Genomic DNA, 20,536 nt, shown 5'->3' with positions numbered 1-20,536 from the left:
AACACAAAATTCTCATCCCTGTACCAGCTCTCAGCCTTCTCGCCACGAGTGAGCGCAATGTCAATTTTAAGAAGGATACTTTTAATTGGTTTTAGACTTTTGTCATGTTTTGACATTTACCTTAGCATATGGAGATGCTAGTGAAATTTAGACTCGCCGGTTTTTGAAATAAAATAAATTTGATGTGGAAATCTACAAAATATGATCAGATAAATTTTGCTCTTTTAAATTGAAGATATGTTATTTAAAAAGGCGAACTATTATTATATGCCACTGAATATTTGTTTCATCATCTCTATCTTCCTTTTGTGTGTTTTCTTTCCTTTTCTTCTAGCATTTACTGCAACGTATTTCCTTTTTATACTGTTCGACTAAGCTAACTTCATTTTATGCTGTTATAGCTGGAGTAAATGAATTACAGGCCATATCTAACAATATTTGTTTGTTTGTTTGTTTGTTTTTATTTTCGACCTTGTTCAAGGTTAACATGAGTTAGTCTAGTCATGAGGACTAAGTATAAAGAGAGCAGTGGCGTACGCAGGATTTTTTCAAGGGGGGGGGGTTTACAATTTTGAAATCGGGTTGAAAATTTCGCAACGACTCAGCCAGCAGCTGAATAAGCGGGGGGGGGGGGAAACCAAAGGGGGGGTTAGGTGGGTTTTAGGGGGGTTTACACACATAAAAATACCAAAGGAGGGGGGTTCAACCCCCTCCCCACCCCCCCCCCCCCCCCCCCCCCCCCTGCGTACGCGCCTGCAAGAGAGGGATGTATAAAATCGATCGGATACATTTATTTCGTCTGTGTACGAGAGCATTTGTCAAGTAATCTATGGGTCAACTTAAATTCGATGTTCCCTGCATGATTCACTTATTTCGGACTTGATTTCATGCGATTTCATGCGACTAAAGACTTCCTTTAAACTAGATATTTACTATCATAAAAACTTCAAGCGAAATTTTTTTGTTTGTTATGGGAGCCAAGACCTGCATATTATACCCATCGTTCCCTAGTACCCCGGAAGGGCTCTGCCCCTGGACCCCATCCGTAAAAACAGAAGTGGATCACAAGACAAAAAATTGATGTATAAAGTTATCTTTAGAGAGAGAGAGAGAGAGAGAGAGAGTGAGAGAGAGTGCGTGTGTGTGTTTTTTTTATCAAGACGGCTTCTTGAAGGTTCTGATAATGCCGAAGTGATACAACTCGAGAGTTTTCAGGGGCTAACCACCCCTCCCCCCCCCCCCCTCCAGGTCCACACGGGGACTCTGTCACTGCACAATGAGAAGGGCTCACTCTTACTCGTTCACAGTGCGCTTTGCGTATACGTTTGCTTCGTCACCCCTCCCCCTTTTTTGTTGAAAGTCCTGGATCCGGCACTGCAGAGGTGAATAGACATACACGTATGCCATGACATAAGTAAGTAGGAGAAGAACTTGCAACATACCAAGGAAAATTCCTCCATTTTGAAATAATGGGCGTTTATCAATCTGGCAAGCATTTGTGAACAATAATGACATTTTCCCTTTTGACTGGGAGCAGGCGCGTACGCAGGGGGGGGGGGGGGCTGGGGTTTGGGGGTTGAACCCCCCTTTGGTATTTTTATGTGTGTAAACCCCCCCCCCCCCCTTTGGATTTTTTTTTTTTTTTTTAATAATAAAAAAAAAAAATAGAATAACAAAAATTATGCCCATGGCTGACCTTAAAAAGGTGACCTTACCCCCCCCCCTCCCAACAAAGAAAAATGTCAATTTTCAAATTTTTAGATAAAAAACAAACAAACAGTCTTTCCTTGGACTTCGAAGGGCAAATAAATCTTGTCTTTTTTTTACCTAATGGGCATTTCACGACTTGGGCGACCAGGCTAACTATTGTCAATCAACTTTCACTACAACTAAGGTCTAATAACATCAACAGAAATCTAAATTCTAAATTATATTGCCTAAAAATACACTGCTATAACTAAACTAGTCCACAATTTGGCATATTTAATTTTGATCTCCACCACACCAACGCCGCGACATCCGCCTACATACTTGCTGTTAGCCGAAGGATGAGTGATCATTAAATTAGGACTCCCAGCGAAAAAAAAAACAGGGCTGGTGAGCGTTTAATAATTTCCTTTGTAGGTAGGCCTACCCCTTTTTTTTCTTCCAGAAAGTGACTCGTCTATTTTTGCTTTGAGATTTTCATTGGTAGGTAGGGCTACCCCTTTTTTCTTCCAGAAAGTGACCTTTTAGTTCATCCCCCCACTTTGAAAAAGCCATCCACCGCCCCTGTTCTGTGTACAGGAATTTAAATGGCCTATCTAACCGAAACGGCTAAAAAAATGAAGTAACAAAAGACATGTAGAATAATTTTTGATGGAGATCCCGGACATGACAATGATTTTTCTTAGAAATCATCAATAATTCTGGAATCTAGCCTTAAAAATGACGGCTCAGAACGCTCAGAAAAAAAGCCCAGTTTCGAAGATGTACTGTGCAACTGTTTACAACGTCACTGCAGGAGTCTCTCCGGTGAAAAGGAGGATGACTTAGATATTAAAGGTCTTCAAAAAGGCAAACTATGATATTAATTGGGAAAAACAAGACATTTATCCCAAACATTATATGCACTTGATAATCCCAGTACGTTTCATTTATGGATTACAATGAGATTGTAAGATCCTTAGTTGTAGGACCACTCGGATATGCCCGCAATAACGTCGAATGCGTCATCAAGACCACGTGACCGTATTACCTTTTTCGAAGGGCGTAACCCAGCAAGCGTGAGAACTGTGAAAAATGGATGGTTATTATCATTTTTTTTGTCAATACAGAAATTTTCTGAAAGAAATACAAAATGGAAACACTGGTAAAAAGAAATTTGTCTCAGGGGTGGTTGAGCATCTTCATCCTTTTATCAATCACAAGTGCCACAATGCTGTAACAAAATGTTCGGATCCAATTGACAAATCCAAGGATATCAGTAGCATATACTATTATCAGATATTCTGTTTTGTCACAGACTGATAATACTTTTGATGGAACAGGGACCAAATTCAAATCATTTTATTTGCAAAGTGCAACAGTGCCTATCGATTGTCATATTCTTTTCATCTTGCTTGCCATTCTGTTGCACATGTATGCCTGCATAATGTGAGTTACATTTGAAACAGTTCATGCATACCACTGCCAAATGCGCAGTCATTTGAAGTTGGACTCTATGCGACTCCTCGCCATCTTGACTCGTCTGAAGCTCAAATTATTCTTCCGACAAAGTTTTCATCATCGAAGGGGTTTCTACATTGTCAACGTTCTCTTGAATTCAATACAATTATTACGAAGGTAAGAATAGCAGATGAGGCCTAGATTGGGCGAGATTGTATTGTGTATCGCTTTGATAGAGTATGACAAATGCGGGATTTTAAACACGAAAGTGGGATAAAAATGTAAAAAAGAAAAAAAAAACGAATGTATGTGGGTAGACTATGTAGTTTGGAAGTGTATTTTTCCAAGTTTGTGTGAAAACGTGTTAGAGGCAAACAGATGGACAAAAGTAGGTAATACTAGTTTATGGTGTGGATCAAACGGAATGAAGCAGTATATTTTAGTTCTATTTTGTCTATATAATCTGAGGCTTTAAAGCTAAGTTTGTAGCAGATTCCCTGTTCTCTCCTCCCTTTGCTTGATATCTATCTTTGCTTCTCTCTCTCTCTCTCCCTCTCGTGTGTATACATGTATTTCTGATCATCTCGGTGTCAATGGTTTTACGTATTTATGAGCCTTGTTCTTCAAGATTGTTTGCTTTCCCTTGTAAGGTGGTGCCAAAGTAGAATTCCCAATAAGGCTGTACCCTGAATTCGATGCTTCCTTGTTATATCTGTATGGTTAAGACTACCATTTGAATTATTTGACAACATTCTGAAAGCCTTGTAAACTAGTAGCGCTAGCAGCATAGATTGACTAAGTAGGGCTATCATAACGTGCAGGGGGTGATGCATGGTTGACCGATTCTATTTTCCACAGTCCATTTTGGGAACACAAATTCGGTCCCTCCGACCCCGGAGTGGGAGGGAGGGGGGGGGGGGGCTTTTTCTTTATCTTTTCTCTTCTATTTTCCTTTCTCTTCTTTTTTTCCTTTTTCTTCTCCATTTTTCTCTTCTCCTTCTTTCTTCCTCTTCTCCTTTCTTTTTTTCTCTTCTTTTCTTTCTCTTTTTTTTCTTCCTTTTTTTTGCGCCGCCAATAGGGGGGGGGGGGCCGCGGCCGTTTCGGCCCCCTGGATCCGCCACTTCTGTGGAAATCTACAAAATATGATCAGATTAATTTTGCTCCTTGAATTTGAGGATCTGTTACTTGTAAAGTCGAATTACTGTAAAATACCACTCAACATATATTTCATCACCTCTTTCTATGTTTTTTTTAGTGTTTCCTTCCTTTTTCTTATCACATTTCCTGCTATATGTTTCCTTTCTACAGTTCGACTTAGCCAACTTTATTTTATGCTTTTATAGCTGGAGTGAATGAATTACATGCCATATCTCACAATATTTGTTTAGGTGTTTGTTTGTTTTAATTTGAGATTATCTGCAAGTTTAACATGAGTGATGCTGTCCATGAGCACTAAGTATAAAGACAGGGATGTAAAAAGTGGATTGGATACATGCATTTCTCTTGTGTACGAGAGCAGGCACGTAGCCAGAGTTTGATATTTGGGGGGGGGGCACATACATGTAATCGATCGAGGTCAAAAAAGGGGTCTACAAAATTTCAACCGATCCTGGAAATTATAGGGGGCACGTGCCCCCTCGTGCCCCCCTGGCTACGCGCCTGTACGAGAGCATTTGTCAATTAATCTATGGGTCATAATAAGTTCGATGTTCCCTGTATGAACTTTTTTTTTGGACTACATACCATGTCAGTATTTTGTGTTTTTGCTTCATTACAAGAGACAAACTGACAGTCTGGGAGAAGTTCACATTCAGATTTTCTTTCTAGTTAAGTATACGAAATCCGTCCCATTTTTAAACGGTTAGGCCTCCGTAATAGATCCCGCCGTATTTTTCTTTTGAGGGGGGGGGGGGGGGGGGAGGGGAGGTGTATAGGCACGTCAAGCCCTTTAAAATACATGTTTAAAGAAAATGTCGGGAGGCTATTGGGAAAGGTTAATTACAAAGTATTTGTTAATTGATGTATACGCTGAGGTTATAAAATCATCAAAATAATGGAAAAAGAGATTCGATTTTAGTCACGTTCAGTGCTCACATAAATGGGGATATAGGACATATACATGTGCCTGGAAGTTTGGTTCAATATTTCAGCTATTTCTCGTAATATTTTAGATCTAAAGGCATTTGCAGAGCAACTCATATCAGACGAGAAAATTTGAAAATTGCGCAGACAGTTTTTTCAAGGTCATATTAGAAGCACTATACCGGTACAATTTTTGACATTTTCATCGGGGGGGGGGGGGGGGGGGCTATAGCCTCTAGCCCGAAAAAAATAATTTTCTGGTTTCACAATTCAGTTAGTGAGCGAAGCGAGCGAGCAACAATTTGAGCAAGTATGTATTTTGTGAAAGTGTTATTTATCACCAAAATAAACGAGAAAAGATATCAAAAACTGTCCCCCCCCCATTACGCGCGAAGCGTGGAAGCTTTGACCTTTCTTTAATTATTAGAGAAAGAAGACGATTTGTTGTACCATTCTAGACTCGTATTCCTTGTCTGAATTAAGTTTTCCTCCTCCCGCGCGAGGCGCGGAAGCTTTGACGTTTCCTTAAATAATTAGAGAAAGAAGACGATTCGTTGTAACATTCTCGACTCTTAATCCTCGTTTGAATGCAGTTTTCCCCTCTTGCGCGAAGCGTGGAAGCTTTGACCTTTCTTTAAATTTTAAGAGAAAGAAGACGATTCGTTGTACCATTTTCGACTCTTAATCCTTGTTTGAATTCAGTTTCCTCCCGCCCTCGCGAAGCGCGGAAGCTTTGCCCCTTCATTAATTATTAGAGAAAGAAGATTTGTTGTACCATAATCGACTCTCATGACTTGACTGAATTCAGCCCCACCCCTCCCGCGAGAATCTTTCATATTTTAATGAAATTATTAGAGAAAGAAGATGATTCGTTGTTCCATTCTCGACTCTTAATCCTTCTCTGAATTCAGTTCCCCCTCCTGCGCTTTGCGCGGAAGCTTTGACGTTTCATTAAATTATTAGAGAAAGAAGACGATTCGTTGTACGCGGACACATTTTTTTTTTTTTTTGGTCTCGAAATTTCATAATTTGACATTTTTGGTCGTTGGGGGGGGGGGGGGTAAGGTCACCTTATTTAGGTTAGCCGTGGGTATAATTTTTTTTTTTTATTTATTTATTTTTAAATAATAATAATAAAAAAAAAAAAAAAAAAAACCCAAAGGGGGGGGGGGGGTTTTAGGTTTTTTTAGGGGGGGTTTACGTACATAAAAATACCAAAGGGGGGGGTTTGAACCCCCAAACCCCCCCCCCCCCTGCGTACGCCCCTGGTTGAGCGTATTGAGAGATACGCTTAGTCCTCAATCTGTTCAGCTCACAAATTCCAACCTGGCCTGTCATTGAGAAAAGAAACGGCAAACACAACAAAGGACTAACTATTCCATTAGTAATATTGATTTTTTTTAAAAGTAATTTTGATTTGTGTACAGCGTTTTGAAACTTTTATGTCACAAGCGCTATTTAAATTTTTCGTATTATTATTATTATTATTAAATGTATTTCTGATCAATCAAGAAATTCAACATAAAAATAGTTTTTAATAGAGGGAAGATGGCGTACTTCTTTATTTAAAGCATGTAACTTTTATGCATGGGTTTGATACGCCCTACATCAATACAATATAAACATATAAGACGAAACAGAAGAATAGAAGAAGAAGAAAGGAAAAGAATATGAAGGGAAAAGGAATAAGATCTAGTAAAGTTATGGCTAGCCAGGCGCGTACGCAAGATTTTTTCAAGGGGGGGGGGGGGGGGGTGGGGGGTTTGGGGGGTGCATATGGAAACGTTTGCTTGTATTTGTCTCATAAAAGAAGTTGAACACAAACTGACTCCCACACGGTGTTGAGTGCTCAGGGGTCACAGACCACTGGCATCATCGGGCAGGTAGTTCCATTATGTGAATGGGTAAATTAACTATTACAAAATGAGGGGACACATTACATTGTACAATAGGGACACACATTGTTTTTATTGTGCAGAACATACTCTTTTATTGACTTACTTATTGCATGAAACTATAAAACCAAAATGCATTTTGTATTCTAACAATTGGAGTACAAAGAATGATAGCAGGTGAATGAAATGCATAAACACCACAAACTCCTGGGGAGGAAGCATTCATAAATTTGAATACATATAGTTGATAAACGACTCCGATGAAACTATAAAACCAAAATGAATTTTGCGTTCTGGCAATTGGAGTACACAGAATGATAGCATGTAAATGAAATGCTTCAACAGCAACACAAACACCTAGGAAGCTAGGAAGCATCCATAAATTTGAATAATTTAGTTGATAAACGAATCCGCATGTGGACGTTTGTTGGAGCAGAAAGCAGTGGATTCTTAACAACACGAACCCATTTAACAGAATGTCGGAACGTAAATTAAATTTTGGGGCGGTTGGAAAATGCATCTTAATTCTACCCTGCGACTTTAATGGTACGATCCAGTAAATTAAAACAGTAAAATTACTCATTAAATAAAACCCAAAACTTCAGTGATATCAGAAAAAATATCTTATATCTTACTAATAAATCTAAAAGATATATAAACATTGTGAAAGTGTCGCATTTCACGATAAAATACACCGATTTAGCGAACATGACGTCATTAGTGCGCTTGCATCCCTTGGAATTCAAGGTCAAAAGGTCAATTCAGACGCTGATAAGTGATTGGTCGAGCCTTTTTGTTACCTTTATTCCGACAAAATTATACAATCAATCAAAACAAGTTTAATACCAAAAGAAAGCTAACGATTAGCATTTTCATTAACCGCTTGCCCCAAAGTCGCTTGACCACAGTGAAACGAGTGAGAGCTTGCGTGAGCGGCCAAAGTGTGATTGAAACTCGCTATTTGCTCTTCTCCAACGCAAAAAGAGACGACATTGTGCTGGATAAATGTATTTTTCCGACAAAAGTACAAAAATTTGCATATGGCCTTTTTATATTATACTTTATGAAATGTTACCCGAGTGATTTGCGGGCGCCCCAATGCTGGAAAGAAACGCATATTTTAGAAAACTTCACTTTTTCATGGAAAAATGCTTATTTGTTTTATACACGCAAGTCAGATTGAGCGGATGATACAACGTTTCCATTTGGTCTCGAAATTTGAACATTTGACATTTTGCTCCGTTGGGGGGGGGGGTAAGGTATCCTTTTTTAGGTCAGCCATGGGAATATTTTTTTAATTTTTTTTTTTAAATAATTAAAAAAAAAAAAAAAAAAAAATCCAAAGGGGGGGGGGGGGGGGTATGGGCGTTATGGGGGGGGGGGGGGGTTTACACACATAAAAATACCAAAGGGAGGGGTTTAACCCCCCAACCCCCCCCCCCCCCCCCCCCCTGTTTACGTGCCTGAGGCTAGCGTATAAGTATTCCCATGATATTACTGGAAATATAATCAACTAGCAAAAGTATCAAAGAGCACAAGGCTAAGTCCCAGTCAGCGGTCAAACGATAACAGTGTGTTGATCGGGGTGGTTGATTGTATTGGTATGACTAACCTTTTTTTCGGGGGGGGGGGGGTTGTTGTAATGTGTTACGGCACCCTTAAGCTTTCTCCTTCTCAGTATGAGTCTGCGGACATTGAGGGATTTGCTATTACATTGCTAGGAGCTTAAAGGTTTAGGTCCTAAATTCCTTGTGAAGAGGTGGTACCAAACAAATTAAACCCTTTTTTCTGGGGGGGGGGGGGGTGGGAGGGGGCTAACGTACTATAAATACACTTATTGTACGCCAGATAGAACATACATGATTTAGTGGTTCTTGGGTGAAAATTAGAGTCGTTAATTTGGAATAGTTTCTCACTCTTCTTCTTTGACTCTCCAGTAATCAACATGAAGCTTCTGCTTGCATCAATGGTCCTTCTAGCCGTGGCATTTCGCGGCTTAGATGCCAATGTGTATCTTCCATGCCCTCAGTTCTGGCTTCCATTTAACGGGAACTGCTACCGTTACTTCGGGGAGCGGGTCCCTTGGGCAGAGGCTCGGGATCGCTGCAGGGATCACTACTCCTTCAACGGACGGGCTGACTTAGTATCCATCCACACGGAACAGGAGAACGCCTTCGCTTACGAACTTTTCCGCTCTTCTGCAGACTTTACAAGGGATCATGTAAATATGGATGACCTACTTTAGCTTAGACTGTTAATTAAAAGGAAATCTAACCTTGGTAGCAAACTGCTCTACAAGAAATCACGATAATCAGAGAAGCACACTGGTGGAAGTTTGAAAGAAATCGGACAAAATTGAGACAGTTATGAATTTAAAAATTTACAATCACTATCGATATGGGTTATACAAATTGGCTGAATCGGTTTTTAGTGTCTATGTGATGTAGTAGCGGACAACTTTCCCTCTTGTGCCAAAACACAAAATGACTGAAATTTCAATTTTTGAAAAATGTATGACTTGGGATGATCTTTTCTTTTTAGAGGACCTTTAAATAATGTACTCTCCATAATACATTTTGACTAGTGCCCAAAGGGTGAAGGCACATGGGTGAAAAACAGAAATTAGCGATACGTTTGTACACAACAAATGAAAGACTTATCCGTCACTACCGTGTTAGTCAAACAAAGTTTAAGCCTACACCTATGAAATTGCTATTTTTTTAAAAATCATCTATGAACAGTAAACTATTATTCACCTTATGAAAGAGTGTTTTTTATCCCGAATCATTTTGGTATCATTTTTGTGTGGTATGTGTTCACGCTTGTATGAACAGGAGACATTGTTTACGAGAGTGCGAAAATCGACTTGCGCCAAAGTTGCTCATGTGATGTTTGAATAAAAAAAAATGGGATTTGGGTATTAAATCGGTCATTGCAGATCCAAATAACATCCCAAACAAAATTAATCATGCCACACATATCAAATATCGAATATCACATATCAACGAACATGTGTGCGCGCGTGGGTGCGTGTGTATGTGTGTGTGTGTGACTTTGCTTCTGCAAAAAGCATATGCAATTAATCTCATTTGATACATTAAATTCATTCTCTCACTTTAATCCCAACATATCACATACTGTAGGCATCACTTTGGCGCAAGTCGATTTTTGCACTCTCGCAAACAATGCCCATACCACACAAAAATGATGCCAAATGATTTCGGATAGAACGCTCTTTCATAACATGTATAACAATATACTGTTCATAGATGATTTTTAAAATAATTAGCAATTTTCTAGATGTAAATTTGTGTATTGACTCACACGGTACATCACAATCCACTGACAAAATTGACAATTTGAGATTCGGATAGGTGTAGTGATCTCATATTTTCATATATTCATAACTTTGTTATTATTGGACCGATGTATTTCCAACTTTCGCCATTCTGCTTATCTGGCTTTTCTGCTTTCATTCAAATGAACGTATTACAATGGTTGGATTGCCTTTAACAAAAAAAGTTTCCTGGGCATGGCTTAGTTAGAAGGGTTAGTTCCGTTTAAAGATAAACTTGAGTTCTGGTTTAAAAAAATGAATTCTCACAGAATCTAACGAAACTTACACTGAATGTTCAAGATTACAAATAAATGTCAAGTGCCAAAATTTTTGGAAGAAAATGTATACTGGCTGAGTGATGAGAAAGATAAGGAAATCAAGGTAGTACTAGCCCCGACACCATTTGTTTTTTCCCATATACATCTTTCTGTGTATAGTGATTGTTACGTTACCAAGACTGGGCCAAATTTATGATGATTTTGATGACTCCAGAACCTTGCAGTACACACCAATACTTACATGCTATATGATCAATTTTTTCTGATCCATTCCACACCTTTTCTTTCACAATGCAATCGCATTACCGGAACTCACCTTTATCTTTAAAGTGTGTCTAGCTTATGTGTAACGTATGCCTAACTTATGAAGAGGACGTCGGCATGCGCAAGTACGAATGTCCTCTGATAGTACAGCACACAAATTGGCCAACTCGGCTTCAGTTGGAGATACTCTAATGCACATTCTTTGTGTTTTCCCAACAAAACAATACAGAATCTTTGTTTACACGGCTCCGAGCAATAACTTACAAGGACGCCCTTTGATGAATGCAAAAAAAACAACAAAAAAACAACATAATCTGGGATTTCCGGCCAAATTCGCGTGTTTGTCATTCGAATTCCTTTACTTTGCATTTAAGTTAGCGCAGATCGGCTTTGCCATGCCAATTATCATTCAATTTTCCAGTTTTTGTATTTAATTTAGGATTTTGGTCGAAGGGTTTCATAGATCTGTCATTCAATTTAGAAACTGCTCAACTAGCATTCAAATTAATATTCACTTGTCGAAGCGTAAGTTTTATCATTCAAATTAACACCTGTCATTCATATTCGTAAGATTTTTATTAAAGTAAGGAATGTTAGGGGGAAGAATTGCAACAAATTGTTACAGTTTTTAAATAATACAGTTAAAATGCATGATTTACCATTGGGGTCTAAGCTGTTGTTCCATTTATATATTTTCAGGACAATGCAGATGGGTGTAGTCAGACATAAGGTAAAGAAGGGATATGGCATTTCTGCACGGACATGTTCATATACCCGGGAAAGGTGGGGGTACCCTCAATCACCTTTTTTTTTTTTTTTTTTTTTACTACAGACTCGGAATTTTACAAAAGTAATTCACATCGTCTCTTATACCCAGCACACCCCTCTATTTTTCTTAGAGAGTTTCATAGTTTACTTGCCCGCCAGCAGATCGATGGCTAACGACATGGCTAAATAATGAATCATGTTCAAATTGTTAACTCTAGTCCCTACCCCAGTCAAAATATTGTACCCTTCTTCCATAATGAAATTATGATGAAATTATGATAAATTTATGATAAAACATCAGTAAGACAAACAACTTCCTTACATGAACATTTACAAATATACTGAGACCATCAGGTCCGTAGATGCAAGTCATTTTTTTCTTCTTAACAATCAAACTTAAATGCTGATGGATATCAGATAAATCTAATAAATATAAGTGTATAAATGCAAGAAAATGAAATATGATAAAATACACATGAAAAAACAATCTTGAAAGAAAAAGAATGAGCTATAAAAAGTGTGTAATAAACGAGAAATGTATATTGACCATCAATTTAAGTGCACAAAGTGCTTATTTGAATGCTACAAATGAATTAGAATGCTAAAAGTACACCGTCGCGTTGTCAGAAAATCGTGTTGCGCTATTAAAATCGAATGACCAAATAGCGAAAGAAGCACCTTGTTCATTAACTTGAATGAAACATACGTAGATTCTAACGAAAAATCCATAGATTTGAAAACTAGAAAAGGGAATATAAACCCGAGATATACCTGACTGCACTGATACCGTCGAATTTGAACGCAAGACAAATTCATTTGAATGACAAACTCGCGAATTTGACCAGGAAATCCTATAGTAGCGATGTAACATGTAAAGGGTAAAAATACATTAGGTTTATTAGCTATATAGTGATACACAGTTTAAGTAAGAGAGAGAGAGAGAGAGTGAGATAGAAAGGGATAGAGGGGACATGGTGTAAAGAGAGCGGTATAGAGAGATAATGAGAGAGAAAGAAAGAGAAACAAATGCAGAGAGAAAGAGGGGAGAGAGAAAAACAGATAGGGGCTGACTTAGTACATGTAGAATATTTAAGATTTTAGTACGAGGGTTCTCTGGCAATATATATACATAATTACACACACTGTATATGTGTGATTTTTTTAATGGGATAAATAACATAAAATCACTTTAAGTAAAGGCTCTTTTATAGTGACAAAGCAGTAAACACTTTGATGCGCCTTTTAATATGATTAATTAATAATGACGGATAATTCCAGTGAAAAATAACTTGCAAGTAGTATTTGAACACATGAAACGTAAGAAGGAAAGGGGGCACATAACCCCCCCCCCCCCAATGAATTAGGGGGGAAGAAAGAAAGAGCAAATAGAGAGAGGGGGAAGGGGATAGGGGAGGGGGGAGAAAGAGAGAAAGAGGAAGAGAGAGAAAGAAAGAGGTAAAGAGAGAAACAGGTTGCAGGGAAGGGAGAGTAGATGAAAGGGTGAAATGGCGAATATAAATCGTCCTCAGAATTTATTAAAATTCGTGACACTACAACGGCATATTGTTCTATTCATTTGAACCGTCAAGAGTATTGTTTTCTTTTCCAATGTCCCACCATGCTAATGTTATAGATTACGGGGAACGGCGTTCGTTCGGAATCCAGCCCTGCACTAATGTTCTTTGGCAAGACATTAATCTATAGTTGCCAATCTTCACCCAGTAATCAATGGGTAGGAAGCCCTGGCTATAACTAGGGTAATAATGTATAAGTGCCACGAGTAACAAGGCGCCACGGATATGAGCGCTATACAGTGCGACCCAGAAAAAACGAAACCGAGAATTATCTGTTTTTTCATAACTTACTCACAATTATAATTTAAAAAATGACACATATTTATAAAGCTTAGATCCTCTTCTTTCATTTAATGCAACTCATATGATGCATATTTCACGCATGAGTGATTAAAGGCACATTGCCATACTTGTAGCTTCTTGCTCCCTCTATACAGAAAACTTCCCCAATCGGTGCCTGTTGGCCCCCCGTGATCCTCTTTTTCTTATGTTAAATGAGAGCTGAGTTAATGAGATAGCCACCTGTCACAGTGACCTCGCTGGCTCGCTGGGCGGCCTAATCCCTTCTGGCTGAAGTAGTAAAGCCTGCCTTTAAAAGCAATTTGAAGGAAGGAAACCAAACAGTCATCTAGCGGGCGGTATCTGAATTTCGAAGAAAAATTCACATTTCCAGAAAGTTCATTTTCTGCTCTTTCATATGACACCTCAATCAGGAAAAAAATAGCCAGGAATGTCAAAGTTCTGTTTGTTTAAAGTGATGCTTGCATTTCCATTATTTGATTTAACAAGTTCGTTTTCACTGGCTGCCTGCCGTAGCAACAAGGAGAATCGCCAAAAGACTTAACCCTGTTTCATTGACAATCAGCCATGCATGAAGCCTTTCGTCTATGTCTCATCGACAACGAGACGGAGTTAGTAGGTATTCATTGATTTTAAAAACTAACTTTATTTTCATTATTGCCAAGTTGAAACTTTGATTCGACAAGGTTATCAAAATTCAATGCTTGGAAACATTCTGTAATTAATGATTATTATAAATTACAAAACGCTTAAATACAACCCCGGCATAGCACATGAAGAGCTCTCCGAACGCTGCTGAGATGTGTGAGATCACAGTATGGACATGATTTGCACAAGCAGACGATGTCCCATGACATCTCACACATTTTCAGTGCCTGTGTTTTCATCTTCTCTTGAGTTCTTTCTCTTACTTCACTACCGTCAGGCTAAATATATAATATATTGCCTCACTCTAAACCCCGCGCATGGTTTTATTTTGATGACAAATGCAGCTATACAAAAATAAAGGAATATATCGCTCGTAAACAAAATAACAAGCCATTGTATATTCAGCTGCACACACCGCGGTATGTTCGTCAAGAGGGAACAAATGCCGTCCTTAATATCATTACGGGTTTTTTTTAAATTTGAAAGTCTGGTTTCTTCGATTGTTAATTAACCCCTATCCTGTGTATTTACAAGCAAAAGATTTTAGTTATCGGAATGGGGTCATATCCCTTTTTGAATGGTTTGACATGCCATTTCATTTATATGCACTAAACTCATCATAATTTGACAAATAATAGCTTAGCAATTATGTTCATTCTTTATGGGATGTCGTCTGCTTGGGCAGTATTGATCCATATTGTAACGTCATTAACACATCGTTATTTTTCTGGCGAATCTCTCGTATATCCCAGCTGCTATGGGGGTGGTTGTATTTGTAGTTTTATAAACCATCCGTTATGTAGTTGACCTAAAACTTGTACGATGGCCAACTGTTAGCTTACCAGTTTCTAGTGATACATTAGTTGATATATTTGTGATTTTCTTTGAATTTCACCTTTAAGTCTTTTGTCAATTTTGTTTGTTGCTACGGCCGGCAGCCAGTGAAAACGAATTCGTTTGATCAAATTATGGAAATGCAAGCATCACTTTAAACAAACAGAACTTTGTTATTCCTGGCTTATTTTTTTCTGATTGAGGTGTCATATGACAGAGCAGAAAATGAACTTTCTAGAAATGTGAATTTTTCTTCGAAATTCAGATACAGCCCGCCAATTGATTTGTTGGTTTCCTTCCTTCAAATTGCTTTTAATCACTCATGCATGAAATATGCATCATATGAGTTGCATAAAATGAAAGAAGAGGATCTAAGCTTTAGAAATATGTGTCATTTATTAATTATAATTGTGATTAGGTTATGATAAAACATCGATAATTCTCGGTTTCGTTTTTGCTGGGTCGCACTGTATAAGAAGCCATTATTACTTGCAGTTCATAAAAAATAGTACATTCACTCTTCTTCTGATCTAAACCTTTCTTCTGATCTGATGGTAATGATTTTTTTTATTACTGATTTTGGTGTTGTTGTCCTGGACAGAGTGCTTGGATTGGTGCCTACCAGACAATACAAGACGGACCTTTCATTTGGTCTGATGGATCTGGTCTAAACTTCGAGCGGTGGTTGCCGGGTGAGCCGTCCAACGGTGGTAACATTGAGGATTGCGTCCATTTGTGGCGTAGGAACGCAGGGGATGAAATCCTCCGGCCTTGGAACGATCGTCCCTGTGAAAGGGACACGCCTTTCATTTGTAAGGTGGTGTCAAATTAGAATTCCCAGTTGGCTGTACCCTGAATTCAAAGCTTCCTTGATATATCTGTATGGTTAAGACTACAATTTGAATTCTTTGACAACATTCTGAAAACCTTGGAAACTAGTAGGGCTATCATAACGTTCAGGGGGTGATGCATGCTTGATCGATTCTATTTTCCACAGTCCATTAGTCAGTATTTTGTGTTTTTGCTTCATTACAAGAGACAAATTGACCTGGGAGAACTTTACATTCAGATTTTCTTTCTAGTTTAGTATACGAAATCCGTCCCATTTTTAAACGGTTAGGCCTCCGTCATAGATCCCGCCGTATTTTAAATAGCCAACCGTTTTTTTGTTGGGGAGAAGTGTATAGGCACGTAAAGCCCTTAAAATACATGTTTAAAGAAAATGTCGGGAGGCAATTGGGATAGATTATGTACAAAGTTTTGTTAATTGCTGTATACGCTGAGGTTATAGAATCATCAACATGATGGAATAAGATATTCGATTTTAGTCACGTTAGTGCTCACATAAATGTGTGTATAGGCACTTCACGCCCTTTAAAATACATGTTTAAAGAAAATGTCGGGAGGTAATTGGAAAAGGTTACTTACAAAGTATTTGTTATACGCTGAGGTTATAGAATCATCAAAATGATGGGAAAAGAGATTCGATTTTAGTCACGTTCAGTGCTCACATAAATGGGGGTATGGGACATACACATGTGCCAGCAAGTTTGGTTCAATATTTCAGCTATTTCTTGTAATATTTCAGATTTAAAGGCATTTGCAGAGCGACTCATATCAGATGAAAATGTTGACATGATATTGTTTAAACAAAATTAACACATTAAAAAGAATGAGACAAACTCAAAAATGTCAATTAAAGATGCTAGATCCGTAATGAGTACCTTCAGTTATAATTAAGAAGGCTACTTTAAATTGGTCTTAGACTTTTATCATGGTGTTTAACTGTTGTTCTGAAATTCTAATCATTTACCTTAGCGTCTGTAGATAAGAGTGAAATTTTTTTTTAACTCGCCGTTTTTTAAATGAAATAACTTTGCTGTGGAAATCTACATAATATGATCAGATCAATTTTGCTTCTTGAATTTGAGGATCTGTTACTTGAAAAGTCGAATTACTGTAAAATACCACTCAACATATATTTCATCATCTCTTTCTATGTTTTTTTTAGTGTTTCCTTCCTTTTTCCTTATCACATTTCCTGCTACATATATCCTTTCTACAGTTCGACCGAGCCAACTTTATTTTATGCTTTTACAGCTGGAGTGAATGAATTACATGCCATATCTCACAATATTTGTTTGGGTAGTTGTGTGTTTGCTTGTTTATTTTAATTTGAGATTATGTGCAAGTTTAACATGAGTGAGGCTAGCCATGAGGACTAAGTATAAAGACAGGGATGTAAAAAGTGGATTGGATACTTGTATTTCTCTTGTGTATGAGAGCATTTGTCAATTAATCTATGGGTCATAATAAGTTCGATGTTCCCTGTATGAACCTTTTTATGGACTACATACCATGCGCATAGGACTAAATACTGCCCTTGAATATGATTTTGGCAATCTTGGAACTTCAAGCTTAATCAATTCGTGATGGAAGCAGTGACCTACAAATTATACCTATCGTTCCTCATATGGTCTGTAGATAAGAGTGAAATTTAAACTCACAGTTTTTAAAAAATATCTTTGCCATGGAATTCAAGAAAATGTGATCGGATAGATTATGCTTCTTGACATTAAAAAAATGTTTTATGAAAAAGTGAATTATTGTAACGTACCACTGAATATATGTTTAATTATCTTTTCTGTGTTTGTTAGTGTTTCCTTTCTTTTTTTCGCATTTACTGCAACATGTTTCCTTTCTACTGTTCGACTAAGCCAACTTTATTTCATGCTTTTATAGCTGGAGTAAACGAATTACAGGTCATAACTAACAACATTTCTTGTTTGTATGCTTGTTTGTTTTTATTTACGATTGCGTTCAAGGTTAGTTATGAGTGAGGTGAGTAATGAGGACTGAGTAAAAAGAGAGGGATGTATAAAGTGGATCGGATACATTTATTTCGTCTATGTATGAGAGCATTTGTCCAGTAATCTATGGGTCGATGTTCCCTGCATGATTCACTTATTTCGGACTTGATTTCATGCGTTTAGGACTAAAGACTTACTTTAAACTAGATCTTCACTATCATAAAAACTTCAAGCGAACTTTTTTTTTTATGGGAGCCATGACCTGCATATTATACCCATCGTTCCCTAGTACCCCCCGGCAGGGCTCTGCCCCTGGACCCCATCCGTAAAAACAGAAGTAGATCACAAGATAAACAAATGATGTATAAAGTTATCTTTAGGAGAGAGAGAGAGAGAGAGAGAGAGAGAGAGTGAGAGTGCGTGTTCGTGTTTTATTGATCAAGACGGCTTCTTGAAGGTTCTGATAATGCCGAAGTGCTACAACTCGAGAGCTTTCAGAGACTAACCACCCCTCCTCCTACCAGGTTCACGTGGGGACTCTGTCACTGCACAATGGGAAGGGCTCACTCTACGCCTGCAATGCGCTTTGCGTTAAATTTTGCTTCGTCACCCCCTTGAAAATCCTGGATCCGGCACTGCAGAGATGAATGGCCATAAACTTGTGCCATGGCATTAGTAAGTAGGAGAGGAACTTGTAACATACGAAAGAAAAAAAGCAAGGAAAAGTCCTCCTTTTAAAAAATGAGCGTTTATCAATCTGGCAAGCGTTTGTGAACAATAATGAAAATATCCCTTTTGAATAAAAAGCTATTCCTAGTCTGGTTTGAGCAACTGTTAGCAAGAAAACAAGTTGTTGCTTCTTTCTGCTAGTAATTACCTGGTTTAGCGATAGTTCCAGATTATGGGTTTATATGGCATTAGTCCAGAAACTAGCCGGTTCTTATATTTGATATCTGCGATATTTCCTACACTTCCTTCAAGCCGCCGCAGATGGCACTATCAACGACCTTAGTCCTTTACGCCGGGCGTAGAAATTCGGAGATCACGTCATGTTCTGCCTGCAGTAAGTACGGTGAGATCGGGGTTGGGTTGGTGGAGATTATTTAATATCGAATCGGCCAGATTCTTTACTAATATTGCATCAGTGACGGTTTTTCTTTCGGTAGGCATCACTTTATCAGTAGTGGAGGCATATTTCTAAAAATAGCCACAACCCTAATGCTAACCCTACTTGTTGCACGTGGTAGTGAATGCAAAGCATTTGATGTAAAATTGCTACCCTAACTACATTACGCTAGACAGTGGATATCTTTTTAAAAGTAGAAACATGCAGCTAATACTGACTGAATAATCTATCTATCCAGCAGTCTCTATCTTCCATTCATAAGTCAAGCATTGAATTTACAATAGGAAGGCGCTATCCAATTTAGGGAGCTTCAATGTTGCAGTTGTAAAACCTCCCGTGAAACAGTCTTTTCTTGGACTTCGAAGGGCAAATAAATCTTGTCTTTTTTTTTTACCTAATGGGCATTTCACGACTTGGGCGACCAGACTAACTATTATCAATCAACTTTCACTACAACTAAGGTATAATAACATCAATAAAAAAACTTAATTCTAAATTATATTGCCTAAAATACACTGCTATAACTAAACTAGTCCAGAACCTGGCATATTTAATTTTGATCTCCACCACACCAACGCATTATGCGACATCCGCCTACATACTTGCTGTTAGCCGAAGGATGCGTGATCATTAAATTAGGACTCCCAGCGAAAAAAAAATAGGGCTGGTGAGCGTTTAATAATTTCCTTTGTAGGTAGGCCTACCCTTTTTTTTTCTTCCAGAAAGTGACTCGTCTATTTTTGCTTTGAGATTTTCATTCGTTGGTAGGCCTACCCCTTTTTTTCTTCCAGAAAGTGACCTTTTAGTTCATCTCCCCACTTTGAAAAAGCCATCCACCGCCCCTGTTCTGTGTACAGGAATTTAAAGGGCCACTCTAACCGAAACGGCTAAAAAATGAAGAAAATAAAAGACATGTAGAATAATTTTTGACGGAGATTCCGGACATGACAATAATTTTTCTTAGAAATCATCAATAATTCTGGAATCTAGCCTTAAAAATGTCGGCTCAGAACGCTCAGAAAAAAGCCCAGTTTCGGAGCTGTACTGTGCAACTGTTTATAACCTCACTGCAGTAGTCTCTCCGGTGAAAAGGAGGGCCGGTGACTTAGATATTAAAGGTCTTCAAAAAGGCAAACTATGATATTAATTGGGAAAAACAAGACATTTATCCCAAACATTATATGCACTTGATAATCCCAGTACGTTTCATTTATGGATTACAATGAGATTGTAAGATCCTTAGTTGTAGGACCACTCGGATATGCCCGCAATAACGTCGAATGCGTCATCAAGACCACGTGACCGTATTATCTTTTTCGAAGGGCGTAACCCAGCAAGCGTGAGAACTGTGAAAAATGGATGGTTATTATCATTTTTTTGTCAATACAGACATTTTCCGAAAGATATATAAAATGGAAACACTGGTAAAAAGAAATTTGTCTCAGGTCGTTGTTGAGCATCTTCATCCTTTTA

At 38.2% G+C, this 20,536-nt stretch overlaps 1 protein-coding gene across 1 annotated transcript; it reads left to right on the top strand.

Moving 5' to 3' along the window:
• The first annotated feature begins 3,245 nt into the window (after positions 1-3,245).
• Positions 3,246-15,959, top strand: LOC115923202 (C-type lectin mannose-binding isoform-like). The gene is made up of 3 exons (XM_030983559.1): positions 3,246-3,324; positions 9,062-9,345; positions 15,729-15,959. Exons 2-3 carry the CDS (start codon positions 9,070-9,072, stop codon positions 15,957-15,959), a joined length of 507 nt encoding a protein of 168 aa, XP_030839419.1. The 5' UTR covers positions 3,246-3,324; positions 9,062-9,069.
• The last annotated feature ends 4,577 nt before the right edge of the window (positions 15,960-20,536 follow it).

The sequence above is a fragment of the Strongylocentrotus purpuratus genome, unplaced genomic scaffold (genome assembly GCF_000002235.5).
Source record: "Strongylocentrotus purpuratus isolate Spur 01 unplaced genomic scaffold, Spur_5.0 spur5_scaffold_13, whole genome shotgun sequence".
Lineage (NCBI taxonomy): Eukaryota > Metazoa > Echinodermata > Echinoidea > Camarodonta > Strongylocentrotidae > Strongylocentrotus > Strongylocentrotus purpuratus.
This window is presented reverse-complemented; position numbering and strand designations above follow the sequence as displayed.

Excerpts from the sequence above, each read along its gene's own strand:
- LOC115923202 (XM_030983559.1), top strand. The coding sequence starts at position 9,070 with ATGAAGCTTCTGCTTGCATCAATGGTCCTTCTAGCCGTGGCATTTCGC. Across the intron at positions 9,346-15,728 it reads CAGACTTTACAAGGGATCAT|AGTGCTTGGATTGGTGCCTA; the intron begins GTAAATATGGAT and ends TGTCCTGGACAG.